General features: G+C 36.4%; 1 protein-coding gene across 3 annotated transcripts in view; it reads right to left on the reverse strand.

The window, feature by feature from the left end:
- The window catches only part of GABRA1 (gamma-aminobutyric acid type A receptor alpha1 subunit), a 42,323-nt gene that overhangs the window by 12,824 nt on the left and 5,994 nt on the right, over positions 1-23,505 (reverse strand). For all 3 annotated transcript variants that reach the window (XM_017737474.1, XM_017737473.1, XM_008636143.2), the window contains 4 exons: positions 13,862-13,929; positions 9,198-9,418; positions 7,534-7,616; positions 2,822-2,965 (listed from right to left, as the gene is read on the reverse strand). In XM_017737474.1, coding sequence (XP_017592963.1) covers positions 2,822-2,965; positions 7,534-7,616; positions 9,198-9,418; positions 13,862-13,929 — 516 coding nt within the window. The remainder of the gene's footprint in view (positions 1-2,821; positions 2,966-7,533; positions 7,617-9,197; positions 9,419-13,861; positions 13,930-23,505) is intronic.

The following is a 23,505-nucleotide window of genomic DNA, read 5'->3' on the forward strand; positions in this document are numbered from 1 at the left end:
GGGAGCAGCCTGTCCTTGGAGGACTGCACCCTGTGGAGGAGTGACCCACAGCACAGCAGTTTTGGGGGACTGTGTGCCCGTGGGAGGGACTCATGTTGCAGCAGGTGCAGTAGGACTGCTGCTTGTGAGAGTGGACCCACGTTGGAGAGGTTCATGGAGAACTGTCTCCCATGGGAAGGGACCCCGCGGTCTCACAGGGGAAGGACTCCTCTCCCAGAGCAGTGGAAAAAAAATCTCGGATAAATGAACTGACCAAAAACCACCATGCAGTGTCAGTGGGAAGGAGGGAGGGGTTGGGGAAAAAAAAAAAGGTGTTTTAAGGGCTTATTTTACTTCTCATTATCCTCCTCTGATTCTGTTGGTAATGAATTCACTTTGCAAATTAAGTTGAGTCTGTTTTGCCCTTGAAGTGTTTTCTCCCGGTCCTTATCTCAATTCATGAACCCTATGTTAATTTTTTTCCTCTCCTCTGCCCAGCGAGCGACTCTTGTAGGTGCCTGGCGTTGGGCCAGTGTCAAACCACAACAAGATCCATGAAATCATTTAATAGTTTTGAGAACGTTTAGAATAACCTGGCTCCACCCAAATCCTTGGGCAAACAAGTATCTAGAATTCCACACAACTCTGAGTATCATCTTAGAGTTGCCCAAGATGTTGTATATTGCTCTGGTGATGCACTGAATTAGCTGCAAAAGAGCTTTATTTTCTGGCGTAATAAAGGTGTGTTGAGAACTCTTAAGTGAAGATTGACTTCAATTCCTTTTGTCTTTTTGTGAGTCACTATCCATGACTCTGAAAGCGGGGAGGAATTTCATAATTTTCATTAGATATGTCGCATCTTAAACCAGAGATGATCAGAGGACAAAGATGTGCTGGAAGATTCTGTTGAGACTACCTGCCCACCTACTTCAAGAGGGAGAAAAGGAATTATTAACCACTTCTGATCCTCACCTTTAGTATGGGGAAAGCAAAGTATTTTTCTTTCCAAAGCAAGTAATGAAAAATTTTCCTTGAAGACTTTGAATTTGCTAGCAATAAATATGTTTCTTCCACAACTGTATATTCTTATCAGCTACTAATTAAAGAGGATTGTAAATTTGTAAATACTAAAAAGATTCTCTAATGAGATTGGTTTTAGTTTTGGTAACTATTGCATTTAGTTCTTTGTATGGTTTATCAGCATCTAGACAACAATATCTTCATCTCAGCATATTTTATAGATTCACTATACTGTATTTAACTTTATAGATAGGAATGGTAAAGAGTTTCTTCAGGTAGAAAAAGGAGGCAGAATTCAAACCCTTGAAATAGCATGGGCAAAAAAAAATTGGTTTTTAATGGAAATGCATAAAGAAATCTTACACTTATGTTTCAGTTCTGTTTGAAAATTTCTTATCTGCCCTTCTTAACAATTTATAGCATGCTCCTCACATTGCTCTCTAATTACCCTGAACCATGTCTGGCACTTCTATTTGGTTTAGTTATGTTCTCAAACTCATGAGTCTTTTCTGATTATCCTACTGCCCTTAGAGCACATGCAGCAAGCAGGGAGCAAAGGCAGCCCCACAGGCTGGCGAGGTCACTCTGAGAGAACCAGGAGCTGAGCTCCCTCTGTTCCCCTCAAATCCTATTGACTTTTCAGCAAAGGGCAGTTGTGGTGAATTACTGGCTGCAGAAAAGCCAATGGCAACATTTCCATCTGTGGGAAGGTCAAGAGTTCTCCCCTTTTCTTTTTACCTGCCTGTTGCACACCTCTGTGCTCAGCAATGAGAGCAGTTGTGTTGATGCTGTTCTTATGCAAAGTTCCTATTATTGCCATCCCACTTACTTTTACAATTATATCAACTGAACAGAAGCTTCCAAGCAGTAACCTAGAAACTTGTCTATGAGAACTTTTCTAGGCTTAATAGAGCTTATGAATGTATTTTAGCAAGCTAAATAAAAAATTCAGACATAAATTACAGCTCACCTTAAACTGACTCACTTTCCCTTAAATGTTCATTGACTTTAACAACAACACATTAGGGAATTTGGTTTATGCAGCTGTAAGTGAACTTCTCTCTAAGTCACAAAGCAATACAACCACTTCTCCTAAAGTAGTGTTGCTTTTGGTCCATTGACCAGTCAATCTGGTCAACAGAGCTCTTGTTCATGTCCAGTGCTCAGTTTCTTACTGCATTTAGATCTTCCAAATTATTAGAAAATAAACTAAAAAAAAATTTACATCTTGAAACAAACACTGCACAGTTAAAAAATAAGGGGCTCTAGCCAGCTTCAAGGTTACAGGTATATCATACTAAAAATGTCAGCTGTATTTCTGTATATCATTAAATTTTTGGAGTTAAATCTGGTGCCAGCATTAAACTAAATACTGTTTGGGTAGTTCAGATGGTTTTGAATTTGATGACAGTTTTTTTCATTCTCTAAATACCTCCCTGAGAAACTGTACTTGCTTTTAGCAACTTCACTGCCTCCAGAAATATGATCTTTGAAGATTCATATTGTTATGCTATTTTTATAAGTCAGTATAGTAAGCAGATAATATAAGAACATGAGAAGTGCTTCTTTATAATGTAAATGATTGGTTTTTCTGTCTAGATATGACACTGTAGGAAGCTTTTTAATTGTTAAAATATTTTTACTACCAGTTGAAGTAGGAAAATAATCCCAGAATGTATTATCTTTTCAGAGTCATGTTTGCCTAATCTGAAGCACCTATATTATAATTTACCCCTCAGTCTTATGTCTTTGTATTTTTTAATCCTGCCTGAATTATGTAATGACAGTTAAATATCACCCTTCCAAAAAAATTTTCACAGACCTGTACTGGACTGCACAATTCCAGAATCCACAGTTTGTCCAAGCAGATCGTACTGGTTTAGTCGAGAGCCATCTTCAGCCACAACCACTGACCTTGCTGGTTCCCGTGTCCATTCATACACAACCTCTGCTCTGGTATAAGCATCTAATTTAAAAGAAATACATTGCATTTAAGCTTTGCACTTTCTGTTGCCTTATGGCTTTATCAGAACAATGTTTTGACCAGTAGTTTGAATATTTAATTCTCTTTAATTATCTGTGGAAACCCACAACTATCTTACTGGAATTAATCTGTGGGAAATACAATTGACTTCTATAAAATTGCTAAATACCTGCTGTAGGGCTGGATTAAGTTTGGTCCTCAATGGCATGAAAATATTTTTCTCTTATATATTTCCTGCCTATGTAAAGGAGTGAGAGTGAGAAGTGGAATTTCACAAGCATATAAGAACCCCAACCCTTTTTCTAACTTTTAGCAATTTTCAGGTAAGATGAGCCCCAGACTTTTCAATTTTTCATAGTGTGATGTTATCTGGACCTCTGTAAGTCCTTCTCAGAGTGGCTTCAGTGATCTTCTCATCCTCAGCCTGGCTACAGCTCCCCATTTGGTCATGCCCCCATCACACTGCCCGTGCTGTAAAACAGGCCTAGCAGACATGTCTGAGGCTGCCTAGGAGAGAGTGCCTTTAAAGCACGATTACTCTATTTTTTTTTTTTTTGCTTTCGTTATTTCTGAGTAGTTCTCACACTCAAGACTTGAGTTTGGAACAAGGCAAAAGAAAAGCACCATGGGCTCTCCAAACCCAAGCAGTCTGGTGTGTTACAGAGATAGTTCAGTACCATCTACATATGCCACTGAGGGCTTTGTGCTGTTATTTATGTTATTTCAGGAATCGAGGTACACATAAATATTTTTAATCCTAATTCCGTAGTAAAATTCTCCTGTCAGTTTGTGCAGTCTGGAATCTGGCAGCTCTCACTCAGAGTATTTGGGTGGGAGTTAATTGACTACACAGAGGCGTTTCATGTAATTCTTTACACCTAAAGAGTATCCAAAGGCATGAATGGGAATGAACGTGTGGCCAGAGCCTACATCAAGCTTGCACCCAACAAAGGCAGCTGAAGTCATATGCAACATCTTAGGGCATCCAAAATGACAGCAGGATTCTACCTACAACATGAGAATTTCCCTTTTTTCAGACTGACAAGCAGGAAGGGAAAGGGAGGAATCTGATTCACTTGACCTCATTTGTGAGTCAGCAATTTTGTCTTACCAGTGTAAGAGATAACAGCTAGTAATTGACGAGGTGGTTGGATAGAATGTGCTAGTAAATTAATTGCATGGCATTTGATTCTGCATTATTGAAGCTGAAGGGGGCTTTGATCCTCAAGCTTCATATTTGCTAAGCACTGTAACTTACCTTGGAATATGTTTTTGGAATCAATGGCAAAAGCAAATCTGCATCTTAATAATTCTGACTTTAAAAATAATGGACACAGTAAACAGAGAAATTGACTTGCTAATCTAGTCACATAAAGACAGAAATAATATTAATTTTCAAGCATTTGTTCTGGAGTAGGAGAATATCTTGGAAGACAGAGGAGTGCTTTTCTGAGCTACTGAGAACAACTGGATTGGGTTAAAAGGAAGGGAGTGCACTGGGCAGTACTAGAAATGAGCTGCCAGATTTGGTGCTCGATTCAGCTGCCCCCCTTGGCTTCCAATTCACGTTGCATAAGCAGCAACACAGCCGTCTGGTCCTGTCACTGCTGGTTTCCAGAATGGACGCAGTTTTTAACTGACAATCAGATGTTTGTGGTAAGAGTTGAGGAGAGCATCTGCCTTTCTGATTTTGTTTTGCCAACATATGGCATTTTGTTTTTCCAGAATTTCTTTAGCATTTGTCACATTGAATTTACACGGGAGTAACCTCTAGCTTAAGCTGCTGTTCGGCAAATCACTTTAGCCTTGGAGCTGGGTCAAACATTTATTGGTCCCTACAGTATGGGCAGAGTCCACAGGAGATGTACAACTTCTTCGTTGTGAGGCTTTTAGGAATCCAGCTCCAACAAGTGATGAGTAACAGTGGAGGATATAAAAAACCTCTTATCCAATTTAAACTAAAACAAATGGAGCTAGGCAAACACTACCTTGGGGAGCTAAGTGTTAGATTGTAGTCTGCACTTTAAGCATGGATTTTGTGACAATTAAATGCATTTTTCAGTAAATTTTCCAGTCCATTAAGATTATTATAGTTAATTGCTTTAGTTTGACAAAAATGTCCCAAATGTATTTAAATATGATTCTCACTTAAAAAGTGGCAATTAATTATAAGATCTGTTCTTTTTCTATGTATAACAGTGAGTCCCACTTTCATAACATGCTTGGGTCCAGCCATTTGTCCTGTGGGAGATATTTCTATTTATATCAATAAATATTGAGAGAAATATTCTGTAACTTGATAATTATGGCATATGATCTGATGAGAAGGAAGGGATAGATCCAGCTTTAAGGGCTGTTTTAGACAGTGAATTCTTCATGCAGTGTTTGCAGTAAAACTGTGTTACAGAAGGAACTCCTCCCCATGAGGATACCAGATTAGGAGCTCGTCTGAATTAGTGGGTGAATGCAAAGTTACCCTGAAAACTCCCTGATTTTGTCTAATGATCCTTCCAAGCATTTGGAGTTACTTGTTTTTCTAGGCCCAATTTAGGACAGCTGCATGGAACATTAGTGTTCAAACAAAAAAAAAATTTAAAAGACCTGTAAAACATGACAGTCCACAGCTGTACTCTGAGCTTAGAATGTCAGTTATTGCCTTTGAGTGGTGTAAGAAATGGCCTTTCGATAAAAAATATCAGTGATTTTTTTTGGTCAATTAAGAAAATTATGTGCATTATGAAAATATTTTTTTGAGGAAAAAAATCAATTTAGATACAAAAGATGCAGATACACTTGCATGTTTTTCTGCTGTCTTGTTCTTGCCTTCTGGTGCGGTTCTGGACTTTATGCAGATCCACATTATCTATCCCTTTTATTTAATAATTTCTGCAAATCTTAGTCATTTAACTGAGGCAAAATCCTCAGTAATCTGGAAAGCCGTGCACTTTGTGAACGAAGAGTACACTAATCTGGGACAAAGTGAGCCAGAAAGAACTCAGTGTAGGAAAAGAATGGGAAATATTGTTCATACTAGGGAAGGTCTGGTATTTGGGCTATGGTTCAGTGATGCACAGATGTGGTGATACGTGTCTTGTCAAATCTATATAATTTAGTCTAGTAAGTCAAATTTGTTCGGAAACTGTTCCTGGTTTAAATTGTCATTAGCAGGTTTTTTGCAAGATTAGCCATCTCCCTACCTCGAAGTTCCAGCATGGAGCCCACAGGGACACTTTAATGAGGACATCAGAAGAAATTTGATCCTGCAGCCCAGATCTCACTGGGATCTCGGGTGCACAGATCTCTTATTAATCAAGAACCCACTGCAGTATCTGTCCTGTTATAAGCTGGAGTAAAGCTCCCTCCCACTCCTCTCTGTTTCACGGGAGATTTGGAAAGATTTATTAGAAGTGCTCTAAGAAAACATTCAAGGAGTAAACTATTCTTGTCAGTTATACTCCAAGGTTGTATGAGCTTTTTGTTCTCTAAGCCTTATCTAGGAGATTAGCAGCTCTTTAAAAACAAAACACCAGTGCTGTCTCATGGCAAACATAGAGCTGTTCAGCCCAAAGTAAATTATCACCCTGTTGGGTACCATGTGAAGAATGAATTGTGTTTTTTGTTTGTTGACTTCTAAAATTGATCAAGCCACTAAGTATCCATTATCAGTGAAACGACCAATTTCTGTTAGAAAAAAAGTAGCCATTGAGGAAACAATTTGTACACTTCCATCTTCCATATATTTAACTTCCCTGTCTGTTAAATGAACTATAGTAAATTAGTCTCCCTCCCCCCTTCCCTTTTTTTTTTTTTTTTTTTACATTTAATTTCTAAAAATATTATGTTTAACCAAGTGTCAGGTTGGTTGCTATTCAAATTGAAATTTTGGGGAAAATTCTCAACTTACGAAAAGCTTTGTCAGTTATTGCACTGATTTCAATTATATGACTTTGTTCAGTATGTTCTCTCATCTAGGGCTATGTATGCTGCTGCAAGTGTAGGACTCTATTTAGAGATTTCTGAGATTTTTCACTTCCAAAAATGTTTCATGGTGTAATATGAGTATCTTCTAATCCTAGGAAAAATGTTGATCTAAACATACTGAGACTATGGTAGCAGAACTGTTTTCACCTAAACCAATTCAGTTATCCATGGCGTGTACTACTTTTCTTTAACTTTCGGTCAACTCTAGGTTTCAACAAAACAAAGCAACTGTAAGATTAACAGCATTTTCTATGTGACAAACTACTCTTCTAGCTATTAAAAGCACTGTCATTTTCATCTTTTGTGAATGTCCAGGCATCACATTGTAGGATATTTAAAAAAAATAAAAGAGTTCCATTATATTAAATATATATATATTAAATATATATATATAAAATACATATAAATATACTTTATATTATATATATATATATATAAAAGAATAAAAAAACAACCCTGACAAAACCGTGAAAAATACACAAGATTAAAACCTTGAGGTTTTCTCAGTTGCAAAACACTCTTTTAAAGTGGCCTAAAAAGGGAGAAACCTCAATTTAAAATAAACTTACAGCTTCCAAATTTCAAGGGGCAAGCATGTGCATCCATAGGAAAGTCTTCTAAATGCATTGGACATTCTGCTCTCACAGTCAATCTATAATGGATTAATGAGCAAAAGGATACATTTATTCTAGTTTCATAGAAATAGCAAATAGATTTCTATTAAGATACATAGCATAAGTATAGCACAGTACCTGTTATGTGATTCATAAGCAGTTACAAAGGGACCAGAATTATCTGGCTAGGGGTACGACTGCTCTGCCCCTCTGCCCTTCCTCACGGTACATCAGAGGCAGTCTCAGGCTTCTAACTTGGTGTGAGTATTAAAATCTATTAGCAACTGCAATTGCTTCCTTGCTGCCATCATTAAATTGGCCCACTCTGGATGCTCAGACATTTGCTGAAATCATTTCATTGCTATCAGCTTGAGTGCGAACATGTTTCTCAACAAAAGAGATTAAATGAACTGGAAACAGTCACATACCACACATCAGCAAGGAGTGAACAGTAGTACTTGAATAGTAGGCAGAAGATTGCACTAAGGCACTTGTCTTTACAGTGAGGAAATAAAAATGTCTATGATCAAAAGAAGAGACACGTGTGAACAATATGCTGCCACGGTAGTGCTCCTGTGGATTAAATCCCTAACAGCTGAGCATTTAGAAAGACAAGAAAAATTGATTGACCTAGGCTTGTGTAGCTACCAGCCAAGCAGATTTTGCTTCAGTCTAGGCAGTCGTGAAAGATGTTGCACAATAAATTGAACCTCCCAAATGCCTGGAGACTTTGTTTTCTCCAAACCCTTGCTCTGATTTTAAAAACATCTTTAAAATTTTTTAAAGAAAACTCAGTGTTTACCTGTGTACTAAGTTATCCATTTTGACTTGAAGTCAACAGAATCCCTTTATACCTTGTTTTGATTCCATGGGAGACATAAAGGGGGGATGTGCAGCTCTATAGAGACAACATACCGTTCTTTTCATTCTTTAATTTGTAGGTTTTTAATCCAGGATGTTTACATGACTGTATATCATCATTATTTCAAAAGGATTTATTAACTCAACTGGACAGGTAAAGTTCAGTTATCCATGAAGAGAATAATATATTTCCAATGAATGCTGTCAGCACAAAAATAATTTTTTCTCCTAACTTTCCAAATGCTTTAATCAATGGAACAAGAAATGTCTATTTTTATGCTGTCATGCTTTATAATCCCAAGCACAAGAAATATTAAGAATGGTCAATGAATTCTGTGTGCATCTGTTAGTTGTTAGAATCTGCTTTCTATGGGATCCAAAGATTAAAGACCCTTGCACACAATTTAGGAGTACAGATTATATTAAACTTTCAGGTTTTATTATACTTGCTTATGGAATCCTTGAAAGCAATGCCAAATTAAGATCCTCTGCAAACTGATGGATTACTAATACCATAAGAACTCTTTTAAATGCAAGCATTAAGACACATCCAAGGACTATAGAGGTAGCACAGCAGGAGAGGAAAAATAAACACTGCAAACAGCTCAGTTTGCCCATCATCTCAAGGTCTATTGTGAAAATAATTATTAAGCAGGAATCAAATTATGCTCAAAAAGGAACCAGTTTCCTGTCTGGAAAATATGATTTCACAAGTTAAATTGTAAAACTAAATGAACAATGTAATTTTTAGGGCTCACCTCATTGTGTATAGCAACGTCCCATCCTCTGTAATTCGTAATAGTTTATTTGGCATCGTCATGTTATGAGCCACTGACTTCTTTCCATTGTGAAAAAAGGTATCAGGTGTCCAAATTTTGCTGGCCATTAAATTATTTAACCGGAGAACTGTCATAGGTCCTTTGAATTTTAATCTCTCATCTTTCCAGCTTTGGCGGAAAAATACATCTATAGTGTATTCCTACATCAATTCAGAAAAAAAGGGAAACACTTAGGATGTCATGTGTTGCAATATGAGAACTTGAAAAGTGTGTTCTTACCATTCCCTAGAAGCAAGATGACTATTAATGAAATTTGTCATAAGCAGAATGTTTATTTTCTGTATTACTTACAATGTACCTAAAGCTGGTTATTAAACAGTTACAGTATCATTACTGTGTTCAACAGAATAAACATCAGGAAGAACAGTATTTCAAAATTTGCACATGAGTTAGATATGATAAAATGGAAACAAAATAATTCACCCTTTTCCCACTTAAACTGTAATTTAAAGCTGCAGCTGGGTGGCCAGTATGCGTGGCACAGGAAATGTGTGTCAGAGTAAAATAAGCCTTGTGAGACCGGACCTTTTGTTCTAAAAGTCTCGTTAGCATAAACACATAATCAACCTGCAGAAAGTTCACAGTTCACTAAAATTATGTGGTCTGATTGATGAGATGTGGAATGGTGCATTGGGCTAAATCATTGGACTACAAAGAGCACAAGCTGAGGACAGCTTTGGGCCGAAAGTTACAATCTGATTCCACATGGACTGGGCCAGTGCAGAGAGAAGCAGTGGACATGGGGACAACCAAAACAACCAACACTCACTACAATATGAAAGAAATATGAAAGAAAGTGAGAAAGATATGTTGGAATATTTTACACAAAATATAGAGGTATGTGTGGTGAAAATGTGAAAAACTGAATGCAGTGCAATATAGCATTTTCCTAAGGAAAAATTCCGCCCTGACATGGGAGTTCAGTATGGGATTATCCTGCCCCTTCCATCTTTGATATTGTGATAAACATCAAAAGCAGTTATCTAAATGTGTTTCTAAATTACCCTGAATGAGACTCTTTTGGCTGAGAAATGGAACCTTTGCTGAGATGTCCCACCAATGGAGATGACAAATCCTGAAATAGAGAGAACTTCCATGTGTGAAGGCACACAGAGCTATAAGGAAAAGATCTGTCCTGATACACATGTGAGTAAAGAAGAACATTCAGGAAGGAGTATACAAAATGCCTCCACAGCAAATTCCTTTAGATTTGTGTTTTTTTCTTTTTAACAACCAGCAACACTCTATACTACATAAGCACTTTTGAGCTGTTTATTCCTTGTGCAACCATTAGCAAGAAAGAATGGTGATTCTTACTGATGTGTATTTTTCCTGCTTTTAGGGTATGAAATGCCTGAATAAATTTTTTGTTGACATGGAAATGTAGTTACGTGGGGTGTTATCATTTTGGGTTCATTTGGTGGATTTTTAAATTTAATTTTATTTTATTTATATCCCATACCTGTGAATCATTTGGGTGCATACTTAGTTGTATTTCCATTTTTTTAATCACTTGCTCAGTGAACTGCTGAAGCCTGAATTTATTCAGCTTCAGCGAAAGCAGTTTGCGCTTGTAACCAATTACTTGCTTCAGAATTTTGCTGGGTCATGGCCTTATGTTGAATTGTGACAAAATCCTGTCCCAGGTGTGCAGCAGAGTAGGAGAGAAGGAGGTGTAAAAGACAGTATCAATCATTAAAATTTTGGATTTCCTCCATGTTTTACTAGCACCAAAGAACATTTCCTCCTACACACATGGGAAAGGTAAAAGACATGCCCAGAAGGTGACATCATTTCAGCGTGCATGTTAGCCATTCCCTTTTTCTCTTTCAACTGCAAAGGAAGTGAGTGGGAGGTGGAATAGGTTGAGAAAAGAGAGTATGGCTTTTCACTTTATACAAACACAAGGTTCATTTGCTGGAAAAGGACAAGGAGTCAGAAAGATTTGATAACAGTCCTGACAGCTTAAGATAAAAATCAACTAAAAAGTAGCTGACAGGTCATGCCTGGCACAGACTGAATCTTTCCCTGTCCCAGGCCATCGCACTATATAGAATGAATTAATTTTGGCTGAGATATCTCAGCTTTTCAGCTTTCACTACCCGCTTTAGCATGTACATTAATTCTCCTCAAATGGATCCTGACAGACAGCTGATCTTTAGGGACAAGCCATCAGATACTCTGATTAGGGCTTTCTTCTACAGCAGGGGGGCATACAGAACAAGGGAGCAGAAGGATTTTCTCCAGACTGTGTACAATAGCAGTGGCCTCTGTTCAAACATATGAGTGAGATGGAAGTTGGAATTAATTCTCCGCAGCAGAAACTCTTCATTCCATAGTATGCAGGTTAAAAAAAGAAGATTCCTATCTGCAATTTGAATAAATTATATGGTATTGAATATTTTTAACACTTTGACTTAAATGTTCTCTAATTTATTCTTCTAATACCTCTCCCTGGAGATTTTTTATTCACAGACCACTCTGTGGTCTACATGAGGTGCTGTACAGGAAGATAGCAAGACAGATAATCATTCCTGAAAAGCTTACAGTACAGAAAAACTGGGAATGAAGGGTTACTAGAAAAAAAAATCTGTCTTTATGAAAAAGTTAATTTTAAAATGCTTCTTATTCCAAATAATACACTTCAAAAAAATTCACAAAAATGCCAATTTTTATGAGAACAGCCAAATAGCTGTTGATCAGTTCAATCCACCATGTGAACATGCCTGAAAACCTGCAAAGTTCTTCCATAAAAAGGTTTCATTTTAGAAAATGCTTTTCTCCTGTTTAACTTTATTCACAAGTATAAGAACAAGCCAGGACAGTCTCTTTATAGAATAACAGGTTATGTCTATGCTGCTCTTAGAAGAGTGTATTGAGAGTGGGTAGGAATACCACGCACTCCCTGATTTATCCATGGAAGTGCCTCACTGGCTCCCTGCAAACAGATGGCTGAAGTGTGCCGGCATCTCAGCATGGCTGTGCTTTCCTTACACTCAGTGTGAGCTGGAAGAGCCCCTGGCCAGCCTCAGCCCCAGCCCGGGCTCAGACACAGCACATCCTCCCTTTGCCTGCCAAAACCGCTGCTTGTGCAGCCTCCCACACCCCACAGTTTGGGCTGCAACACAGGGGGAATCTGGGGAGCCCTCAGCTGAGGATGTCTGCAACCAACCTGTCATATGCAGAGGACTTTGCACTAAGTGTGCAGTGAAATTAATATAAACTCTGCATTCTGGTAAACTCTTTAATTTATCTTTCTGTCTCTGATTTCACACCTAGTTCCTCAAGCAAAAGATTTAACATGAGTAGGCTGCACATGTTACTTTTTATGGGAGGTGAGTAGGAGTTTTAGACTAAATACTTTTCTGTGAATTCTTTAGTTTTCAAAACATATGAACACTTGCCTCTGTGTTTCTTTGTCACACACTTTACTAAGAGGATGATGGGTTCTTTCTCCTGTTTAACTGACTGAAAAAGAGGAGCCAGTGTGGTATGGGTATCATGACACTGGTTGCAATTATAAATTTGACTGTAGTTTTATGAATGCTGTTTTCCGAGCAATCAAAAACTGGTGTCTTTTCATAAAGTTCACTTAGAAAAATAAACTTGTCTTGTAAAAGTTACTTTTTCTGGTTTTCCATTCCTTAATATTGTTTTGAGTAGTCAGAAACTTGTAATAACCTGGTGTTTAAGGCCCGTCTACATTTTTAGTTCAAATTAAGCAGCCGACAATTTTGTAGTAAGAAATGGTACTTGTTTCCTTTCCTCTAATTATTTTTTCTTCTTTTTTTTTTTTTTTTTTATCTTTCTTTTGGTAAGTGTATTTAGCTAAATGTAGCCAACTACAAGTTTGAACTGCTTTCATTTCTTCATTTAAATTAATAAGGATGTTTCTAGCATTCATACTAATACAGCATCCACCAGATACTGGTGGCTGCAGACCAGGCTTTCCCTCTCAGTAGCAACGTCCTTGTGCAAACCTCATTTATATGCAAAATTTTAAGTACCTCATCCGTATTTCTACACAACTCTTAATATCTCTTAAGACCAGGGCTCACAGCATCTTCATTCAGTTTTCTGAACTTCTCCATTCCCTGCAGTTATCTAGCAATTTGATTTTAATATTCATTCCGTAAAGAAGTGACACTAATTCTCTCATTAATCTTCTCTTCTCTCTTTAGCAGCCAAGATCTAGGAAATTCACTTTCCATTGATCAGTAGCTTTTAATATAAAAATACAGGTTAGACTGTACAGATGTCATACCGTAGGCGTGTTAATTGTGTTTTAAGATGATCATCTTTCTTGGCAAATTGGATCAGTGATGTGCCAGCAAGGACCTAAGCAATCACTCTCAGAAGAATACTGATCCAAACCCTAATGCATTTCATAATATATTATGTAGCAAATATAAAGTCTGTTAAAACATGTTATTAAAGTCACTGAGGCTTCTAATTTCAGAGCACTGAAATGCTTAAAGAAAGCCCAGCCTTAAAAGGGGTAAATAAGTTATTGCATAGATCTTTCATCCTCCAAATTAAAAAAAGAGAAAATGAGTGCTGTAGAAATATAGGCCATCACTTACCATATCATGGTCTGAAACAGGCCCAAAACTGGTGACGAAGATGTCAGTTTTCACTTCAGTTACACGCTCTGATGAAGCAGGAAATTATGACAGTGAGTGACTATCAACAGTCTTCATTAGATCTAGCCACTACCAATTCTCACAATAAATAGAAAAATTACTGGCTTTGATTAGCCATTCTGAAATTGGTCTGCAATATGGGCCTGGTAATTTAATGCTTCTAGATGTAATTTCACAGTCAGTATTGTCAGCAACAGTTTTTTTATTAGAGGTTTTCCACAGAACTTTTTGAGATGTAACAGTACAGCAGCTGCAGTTATGCTGTTGTGGAAATCTTTTCACTATTTGATAAATCATCTTGTCTGACACTATAACCAGTGCTCTATAATCTCATTGGGTACTCAGTTTCTGGGAAAACTAAAATAAGGTCTCTAATAATTAACCCTGGGCTTGCGAGTTATGTATTTTGTATTGGGACACAAGAACACAGAAGAAAGAAAGAGAGAGAATACATTATGGTGTATACAAACATGAATATACTTTATTGGTATGAGTTAGAAATGGCTGTATTACCCTTTATGTCAATAAACAAAAAGGAGTTTAAACTTTTCCAAATAAACATCAGCTAAACTTCCCTACTGAAATAATCTGTGTAAATGTTTTTTGAAAGTGAGCTCTCCAGTCCTATAAGCCTCAATGACAGATTCGTATAAATAATACTTCAGAAATCTGTAACATGTACATAACACAGATTATATGTATATGCTGTATCATGCAGCTGGACTCCTCTGTGGTTTCCAGGATGTACATTTGCTCCATGGCACAATGCCTTTGGACATTTCAGAAGAAACTAGTGACTTTAGTGGTCACAGGTGTTGAGACACCTAAACTGGTGTTGACCTCGAGAAAGAGATCAAACATCTGACTTCTGTAGATGCACTGGCAAAAGAGCCTTTGAGAAAGACCCAGGCTTCACCTCCCCCCTTCCTCTCCTCTCCCTCTACACACACACAGGATCAGTCACTTCTGAGCATACTGGTATTTTATAGGGCACACACAGCAAAATATTCACCCAGGATGGCATATATCAAAATAACCCTGTTGAATTAAATATAGCTGCAGGGAGTAACACCACCTGGAGGCAGGAATCCAAGCAGTGTTGAGTGGAGCTAACCCCATCAGCTTTCCAAAGTTACGGTGACATAAGTCTGAATGCATTTACTGAATACATTTACTATTGTGATTCACAAGTCAGCATGGGGATTTTGGTAGAAGTTTCAAATGTGTGCGTTTCTGAAATAACTTTCAAAAAATAAATAAATTGAGCAATCTGGAATATTAAAAGTAATCCTAAAGAAAATACAATAGTACATGTATAGTAAGCAGGCATGCAGCAGACAAATTTTTTCTAAGACTAATAAATATATATGTAGCTATTTGTATAATGTTATTTAAATATTGTAAAATAATTAATGAAACCCCCCCTAATTTAATACAACCCTCTGAATTCGAAAGACTTTGGCCTGCTTAAATATGATTTAATTCATCTGACAAGAAAATTTAGACTGAAGGGAAATAAAATAAGGAATCAGCATTAAGCAGCCAGTTACAATATACATTTCTGTATCTGTGCAAAAGTTCTAATAAGAATCAGTGTTCCACAATGCTCATACAGGTCTTTCACTTTCATTCAAAAAAAGTGTGCAACTTCTAAATATATAAAAACAGAAAAGAGTTCATATAAATATCTAGTATAGATACAGTAAAATATAGGAGAGACAGCAAAAATCAAGAAGTAATATTAGATCTGATTCTACTGTCAATCTAGAAATGCAGTGGATGACCCATAATCTGTTAATAAATTAATGCAAAAATTATGCGGTATCAATATTAATCTCCAGGACTCATAAAAATGATGAAATTTCCAATTTATTATTCACAATCAAGGAAAGTAAAATACTGGGTTGTGGATGAACTGCTTAATATTATTTTTGTTCTTTATATCTGTGACTGAGACATGTACAAAGTACAGTGAGTATTGAGAAAAGCACTGGATAGGTGAAATTTCCTCCTTAGGTGTCCAGTTGAATTAATATGGGACCTCGTTGTTGCTTACAAACTTTGCAATTGACTTAAAGAAATTTCAGTATTTTCTTGACATCTAGTGGTCTCTGGACTTAAAAAAGTTCATGGTGAGAATTTGACTTTCTGGAACTGAAAAAGGCATATGGTTGTTCAGAAATTACTTGGCTTGAGAGGAAAGGATTCTGTCTTTCAACCCATCACTGTCACAAAACTCAAGAGGCTATGGTCATGTATGAAATAGTGGGCAGAAAAAGGACATGGAGATTTCACAGGGTCCAGTAAAACTTTGCTGAATGGACTCCAGCTACCAAATCCAGCTGCCTTTTCTTAAGACTGAGAAACTGATACCATCCTGAAATCTATTGGCCTTTTAAATACTGAAAAGTGAATCTCAAATAGCTTTTATATCTTTCATGCTTCTTCCCCACCCCTCTGTCTTCTTTCCTCTGAGGCACTTTGGGAGAGAGAAGATTCTAGAAGCTCTTCAGACGCAAAAGGATGCTCCTTAAGAGTCCCAGCTCTGAGCAAGGCTCTATTTAATATGATTCAGCTGGTTTGCCTTGCACAAACACAGAATATGCTCTTTGAGTCAGCAGCAATCCATGTTGTGCTATCCTCAATTCTGGCTTTGGGAGACAGGTAGTCATAGAAGAGAGGCTGAAGCTTAAGGAAATCACTTGAGGACACAAAATAGAGACTTAAGACTTTTGCACCAAGGAGGAAGATTTCCAAGGTAGTGAAAAAATAAGCAATGCTTTTTATTTCTATATGATGTTGAAAATAATTTAAGTGGCATGTAAATCACATGAAAATTAGAAAATTCAGATTGTGAACTCAGAAGAGATTGTGTTATCTTCACACTGATTACACTTTTGCAGTGCACCTAATCACTTCAAATGCAGATAAACTAATATACAAACCACCAATTTTTTTTTTCCTTTGGTGTGTACCTCACTTTCAAGACCAATGAAAAAGCGTGTATCAACACAGAAAAAGATTAGCCACTCCAAAATCATATGGAAGTTTTGAAATTTTTGTTTACTGTTTTACTAATTAGATGATTCAACTGTGCTTTGTTAAGTGCTTCAGAAGTTGTGAGTCATTCCTGCACAGGACATGTGTTTACTCATACAGTTAGGATATATATTTAGAATCAAGGTTACCCATGTTCAATTTGCATCTTGATTATCATGGGAAGGCTTAAATTGTGCTTCAAATGCTCAGAACGCATTTTTCAGGAACCACAAATCCTGAGTTATATTCAAAAGCTTCACTGAGAACTAGAGAAAAGTCTTAGTCATTGACCAAAACAGGCACAGGTCAGGAGCTGGCTGGATTGCTGAAGAGAAATCCAGCAGTTTTAAAGATGTATTAAGTATGTCTCTTGATCATGCTGTCTATCTCATGAACCAGTAGTAAGTAATGTAGAGATATCTGTAGAACATGTAACTATTTAAGTAAGAAACCCTAAGGAAATTATTAATGACTTACTGGTTTTACTATAAGGCAACCACAGGGTTCGAGTAGTTACTGAGCAGCAAAAAAGCAGATGAATACCACACCCAGACACTCTGGAATACAGCTTTAGGCAATTGATCCACATACAGCTACGAAAGCATCAGTCAACATCAACTACTGTAATTTTACTGTTCACAAATACCGTGTTTTGCTAATGATGCTAGACTCGCGTAAACTCAAAATTAGTAACAATAAATATTTTGATTTAAACTCCCAGGGATCTCATTATTGCTAGAATTGTGACTGGATTATAAATTGAGCACAAAATAAGAAATACAGATTTATTTAAACAGCAGGAAATAAGCCTATTTATCAGGAGAGACCATACATTAACTGTTTTCCTTTATGACCTGTTGGTATTTGAGCACCAGGCTTATTTGAATTCCATGTTTTAGTGGTTTAAGTTAATTCCATTTTTTGGTAATGCAATTGTTCTTCCTGCATGTCTTGTGTACGTCTGTGCTACAATTATTAATATGGAGGAGACTTTCTTCTGGCTTTGAACAAAAGGAATTTTGATATCTTAGACTAATCAGCCCATCTGTGTCCTGTGAACTGTTTTGATTGAAGAACCACAACAAATACACTCATAGGAATTTTGTGCTGCTGCTTTAGTAAGAGTAGAGACCAAAAGGGAGAAGAGGGAGCCGTCCTGTGACCGCCCACTGCAGCCTGCGCTGGATTTACTGGGACTTGCGCATGCCAATTAACAGCTCAAAACTGTATCCTACCTACCTGCTCATATCCTACCTACTTCCCTACTCCTTAATTAAATCAATTTTCCTAGGATTTTCTAACACTTTTTACAGTTGTCTTTACATTAGTGTGGTGCCTACAGAGTGGAAAAAAAAGACCATAATCAGCCCCTTCAGTTTTACAAAGTGTAGCATCTGGTCCTTTACTTACAGAATCATGTGTAGAGGGTGAGGTCTTTTCATTTAGAGGAGGAACACTTAAGTTTAATTTTGGTTATGCATACAAACAAAACCCTTATTTTCCCTAAACTTTATATTAGTTCAGATATGTTAAAATAAAATACAATTTCCATTTGGACCTCAATAACCAAGAGGAAATTTTATCATGTTTATGTGTAATGTTCTCATGCAACTGAATCTTAAAATTTAATTAACATGCGAGGTTCATTTTCCCATCCCTTCTGCTCTGCAGAAGTAAAGAATTGCCTGAGATTGACTGATGTTCCACTTAAGGGCAGTCCCACTCAATTTTGATAAACATCACACAGGAAACATCAATAAATACCTTTTACTAATAGCATAAAATAAGTATAATTCTGTTCAATACTCAAGTTGATAATCTACTTGGGGTGATCTACTGGGCATTCAACCCAACAATAAAACCAAATTTAATTCAGGAAGATTCTGGTCTGTCAAATCAATCAAACCATTGTTGTTTGTTCTGTATTAACCTTTCTACTACAAAATCCCTCTCAAAGGGATAAGCCACATTTACCATTATTCTATTTTAAAAGGCCCCAGAGCATGTGGTATCCTTTAGTTTTAGGGAGAGGAGATGTGCTATGAAAACGTGAAAGTCTTAGAAAATCTGTAGCTGCCCCTGATCTCATGTTAATGAATCTCATCACCAAATACAACCTGCCCTAAGTAAGTCTTCCCTGTCTCCACTGTGGCACTTCAAATCTGCTGTGGTGGCAACCGAGGGATCATCTTTATGCCCCACATGAAGACAACCCTGAACAGGGAATGGTATATACATTTACCTGAGGAACCTATTTTTCCCACCCTTTTTCATTGCTCTTCAATTCTTTTAACTCCTAATCTAGACACAGCGCTTCACTAGGAGACATCACTACACACTGAAGTGAATTTTTTTTCTTATTTCACTCCTTCCCAGCACATTGGATCCTTCATTTTTTTCAGGACTGTGTATTTGTATAGAGATCAGCATCTTTATTATTTAAGCCATTTTGATCACTTCTAGTTCTACAGTCCAGGTAGTTCCCACAGAAAATTATGCCATTACCTCAATGACTTCCCTTGGTTTTTTTCCCCTAATGTCTGGCATGATTTCCTCTTTTCAGCTTCAATACGTTACTCTCTGCAAATGCTCCTCCTTGCTTTTTGTAAATGATTATTCTCTCATAGAGTCAATAGGTGTCCTCTAGTATGATTCACAACATTTTTACATTTATTTTGGAAATTCTATTTTCCATGCATAAATAACTAAATGTAACTACTTGTTCATGTTTATGGATGGGTACAACAGATGCTATTTCCTAGCAGTGTCTAAGTGACTAAGCCCACATACGAAGGAGGAAAAACAAGTAAATAACATAATTTATATCAATAATTATTGATAAGAAATGCAAATGTGCTAATGCATAATATGGTGTTGCATGCTCTTTTAAAAAAGAATAAGATTAGTTTTATCAATGATGTCTTTTTTTGAATAACAAGCATATTCAATCACTATAATTTTTCCTTGTGGGTCACCAACTCCATTGTTTTATATTCTGGTTAATGAGAAATAATTCCTTCTTTCCCCCTTGTTTAATGGTAAAAAGTTCAGAGTTTCTCATTTCATTTCAGATATGGCCTTATTGGGTTATCTGATGAATGATAATTTCCATTCCCATACTCTTTATGGAGCATATATGAATTTTAGTTTCCCTTTTGAAGTAATACCTCAAAAGAAGATATTAAAAAAGGCAAGGGTGGAGTTAATTTTAATCTATCACTTATTCTATGCATGCTCAAAGAGGGATTCAAAATTCAGCACCTCTAAATTTTTCATTATCTTAATGCTCCACCTTTTACCCTGGCTTTCTCATGAATACACACTATAGCTCCTACAACGAATCTTTGTAATGAGATCTCTCCAGAAGGTTGTTCTTGGCTTCATGGTACCTCATGAGCTGCACCAGAATAGTTCTACCAAACAGTGAAACTGTTCACCACACTAACAGGATGCTTGCAAATTTGAAATTGAGAAATATCATGGTGTTTATTTCAAAAAAGGATTAATTTAGTCCTCTAAATAAGTAGAGTCAAGATCAAGATCAAACCCCTTTCACAATTCATTACAATTCTTCAGTAACAAAAGATACCTTTTCATCAGTGAATTCTTCATGCATACACATAATGGCAAGGAAGGAAAACCAAAAAATCTTACTGAAGAAATTCTATCATCTCCCTTTTATCCCATAGGTGAGAAATAAATTGGTCTCTTTTCTGTTTCTGTTCCTGTTCGTGCACACAATTTTGTTTCTGTAGGTGTAGAGATTTGTAAAAAGTGCACTACAGGAGGAGAGGTCGTACTGGGATAACCAGAGTTTTCTGCAATGTGCCCTTTTCCATAAGACAAAGTAACTGCACCACACATTGTTTTACCTCATCTGCTGTATCTCAGAAGGCATAGAAAGAACAAAACAGACATTTTGGATGATTGGAAAAGTGCTATAGTGCACTCAGTGATACACAGATTTACACTGTTCTTAACAGCATAACATTTATCAACGTAATATATAAGGAGGCTGTCTGGTCTCTTAAATTCTCAAATAGCTACATTGCAGCTAATATGGAAGTAATGAGTTTTAGAGCTAATTCTATATATCTAAAAATGCTGTAGCATTGGTAGATTTCTTAACTTTTGCTTCAGAATGGATAAAGACTGTGTTCTGATCAAAATATTTAACAAGAAACCATCACTTATGTTGGGAAGAAAAATGAAACCACTGCTTTTCCATACATTTTAAAATTTCCAGTAACAAGTCGTGATATCATGGAAAGCTATTGAACTTCCAACTCCAAAACCCATGCTACATTTGATATATTGATTTCGATTTCTCACGGGATATTTTTATGCATGGAACATTCCAGAATACATTTCCCCATTATACCAAGGATCTAAATCAACTGTCACAATTGAGTCATCCTGAGGTGCTTCACTCATATTTAGATTTAGATACCTGAGGAAGAAGGTATTGAAGATGTGAATTTCTGAATTCCTGAGCACATCCTTTATTATAAGTTGCTACCAGGACTGAAAACATCAGCCTAGGTATTTGTCTCTAGTTTTTGAGATCTATAATTTATATCTTTTGAATAATGCCTTATACAATAGTTAAAAGAGTAAATCTGTTTCTTACTATACCTGATTTAAAACATTAATTTACTGCCCACAATTTAATCAGATGTGGAATTATTTTTTAAAGCCATGGTACTCTTATTTCTCGTGTTCAAAGCTAACAAACATAAGAGAGAAATTTGCTGAACTGACACTGTGAAAATATAGTATACTGTGAAGGAGGAAAATTGTGATATTTGAGGTTCTTGGTTACAGGCAGGAACAGGCAACACAGTTCAAAAAAGGAAGGATGCAAAGATTATTCAAACTTCTCTAACCCTTAAAGAAATTACTCAATTCTTCCTTCTCTCCAACCCATATTTCCCATCACTCACTGTTGCTTTCAAAAGCCATACAAATTGCTATGTAACTTTGTGAAGAGATTAATTTCCTTTCTGTCAGGAGTAAATTTTAACTCGACCAGATGATTCTTTCATGAGTACACTTTTGAAGTCTGCATTCAGAAACATATAGATAAAGACACAGACATAAGAGTTTATACTGATGTGCTTAGTTCTCTAAATTGCAATCCAGAGAATTAGAGAAAATCCTTTCCCTGCATCTCCCTTTGTTTTCTCTTCTAGTATCTGTTAAACAAATCAAAATAGCTATAAAACTCATATAGGAAATCATCATATGCTCAGATTTTTCTTGTAGACATGTACCAGACTCTACAAAGTTTACAGAGTCTCATTTATTTATTGTCTTCTGTGCTTTATTTACTGTGATAGAGTAGCTGACTGAACTCTACAGTTCCATTAAACAAAGAAAAAGGAGCATTTATCTACCCTAGGTCAAGGGTTCACAAGAAAGCAGGCAATAATACTGGTAGAAAAAAGTGAAAAATTACTCTTTTGTTGTATATTACCTGAAATTGCACACAAAGATTTACAAACCAAGACATTTTTTTATGTGTTAATTAATACTTTTTGAACAGAATCTTATCTTTAGCCATTCCTCAAAATCAGTGAAGTCAATTTATTGAGGAGCCTGGCTCACAATTCAATAACAGCTGCAAAATGGTAGCCTCAAACCACAGAATAACCTTACGCTTAATTCATCCACAGGAGATGATACAAGAATTCTTAATGCAATACCCCCTTATATTGCAGTTCCTCTGAGAGTGATTAAAGGAAAACAATCTGAACTATATTTTTGTGGGGTTGCTCTGTTTTATTTTACCTGAAGGGTCCAAAAGGGAAAAAAAAAAATCTGAAAGAAGTAAAGCCAACCTTTACATGCACTGGAAAGAATAGATTTGTAGATTTGTGCTTGTCTGTTTAGAATTTCCATGTTTGTGAACAGTAAGCTTTTAAGACCCAATTTTGGGAACATGTCACAGTAGAACAACTCAAAGAGTGAACACAGAGATGCTGATGAAGACCAGGCTTTGTAACAATGTTTTTATAAAGACATAATTGCTATGTGGTTTTATGCCTTTCTCAGGATTCAGCACCAAGTGCAGAAAAATAAATGCATTTTTACCAAACTGTGAAGAAAAAAATGTTACAGAAACAAATCGTTACATACCTAAGTAGAAAAAAAAATCTTAAAAACTTCTCTGAGACAATCTACTAGATTGTATCTAGATTGATACTTTCACTTTAAAAAGCCCAATTCATTTTATGAAAATAGTCATAGATATATGGGCTATTTAGGCCTCATTCATGAACTTGTCATTTGTCAGGTCACAGGTTGCATTTTTTTATCTTTTATTCTTTATACATTCAAAGTTTTACTACCCATTCAGCAGTCTTCTTGAGTTGCAAACCATTTTCTTCTTTTAGGTACAAGTGTGAGAAAACCAAGTATGTGAAAGACAGGGAAGGCATGGCTTTTGGGAAAAAAAAGCTATGTGTCAGCATTACTTTATGTATATATATAAACAGAATTTAAATAAGTATATTGTGGAAAAAATAATAATGTTTTAACTGATT

Source organism: Corvus brachyrhynchos, unplaced genomic scaffold, assembly GCF_000691975.1.
Source record: "Corvus brachyrhynchos isolate BGI_N302 unplaced genomic scaffold, ASM69197v1 scaffold16, whole genome shotgun sequence".
Classification (NCBI taxonomy): domain Eukaryota; kingdom Metazoa; phylum Chordata; class Aves; order Passeriformes; family Corvidae; genus Corvus; species Corvus brachyrhynchos.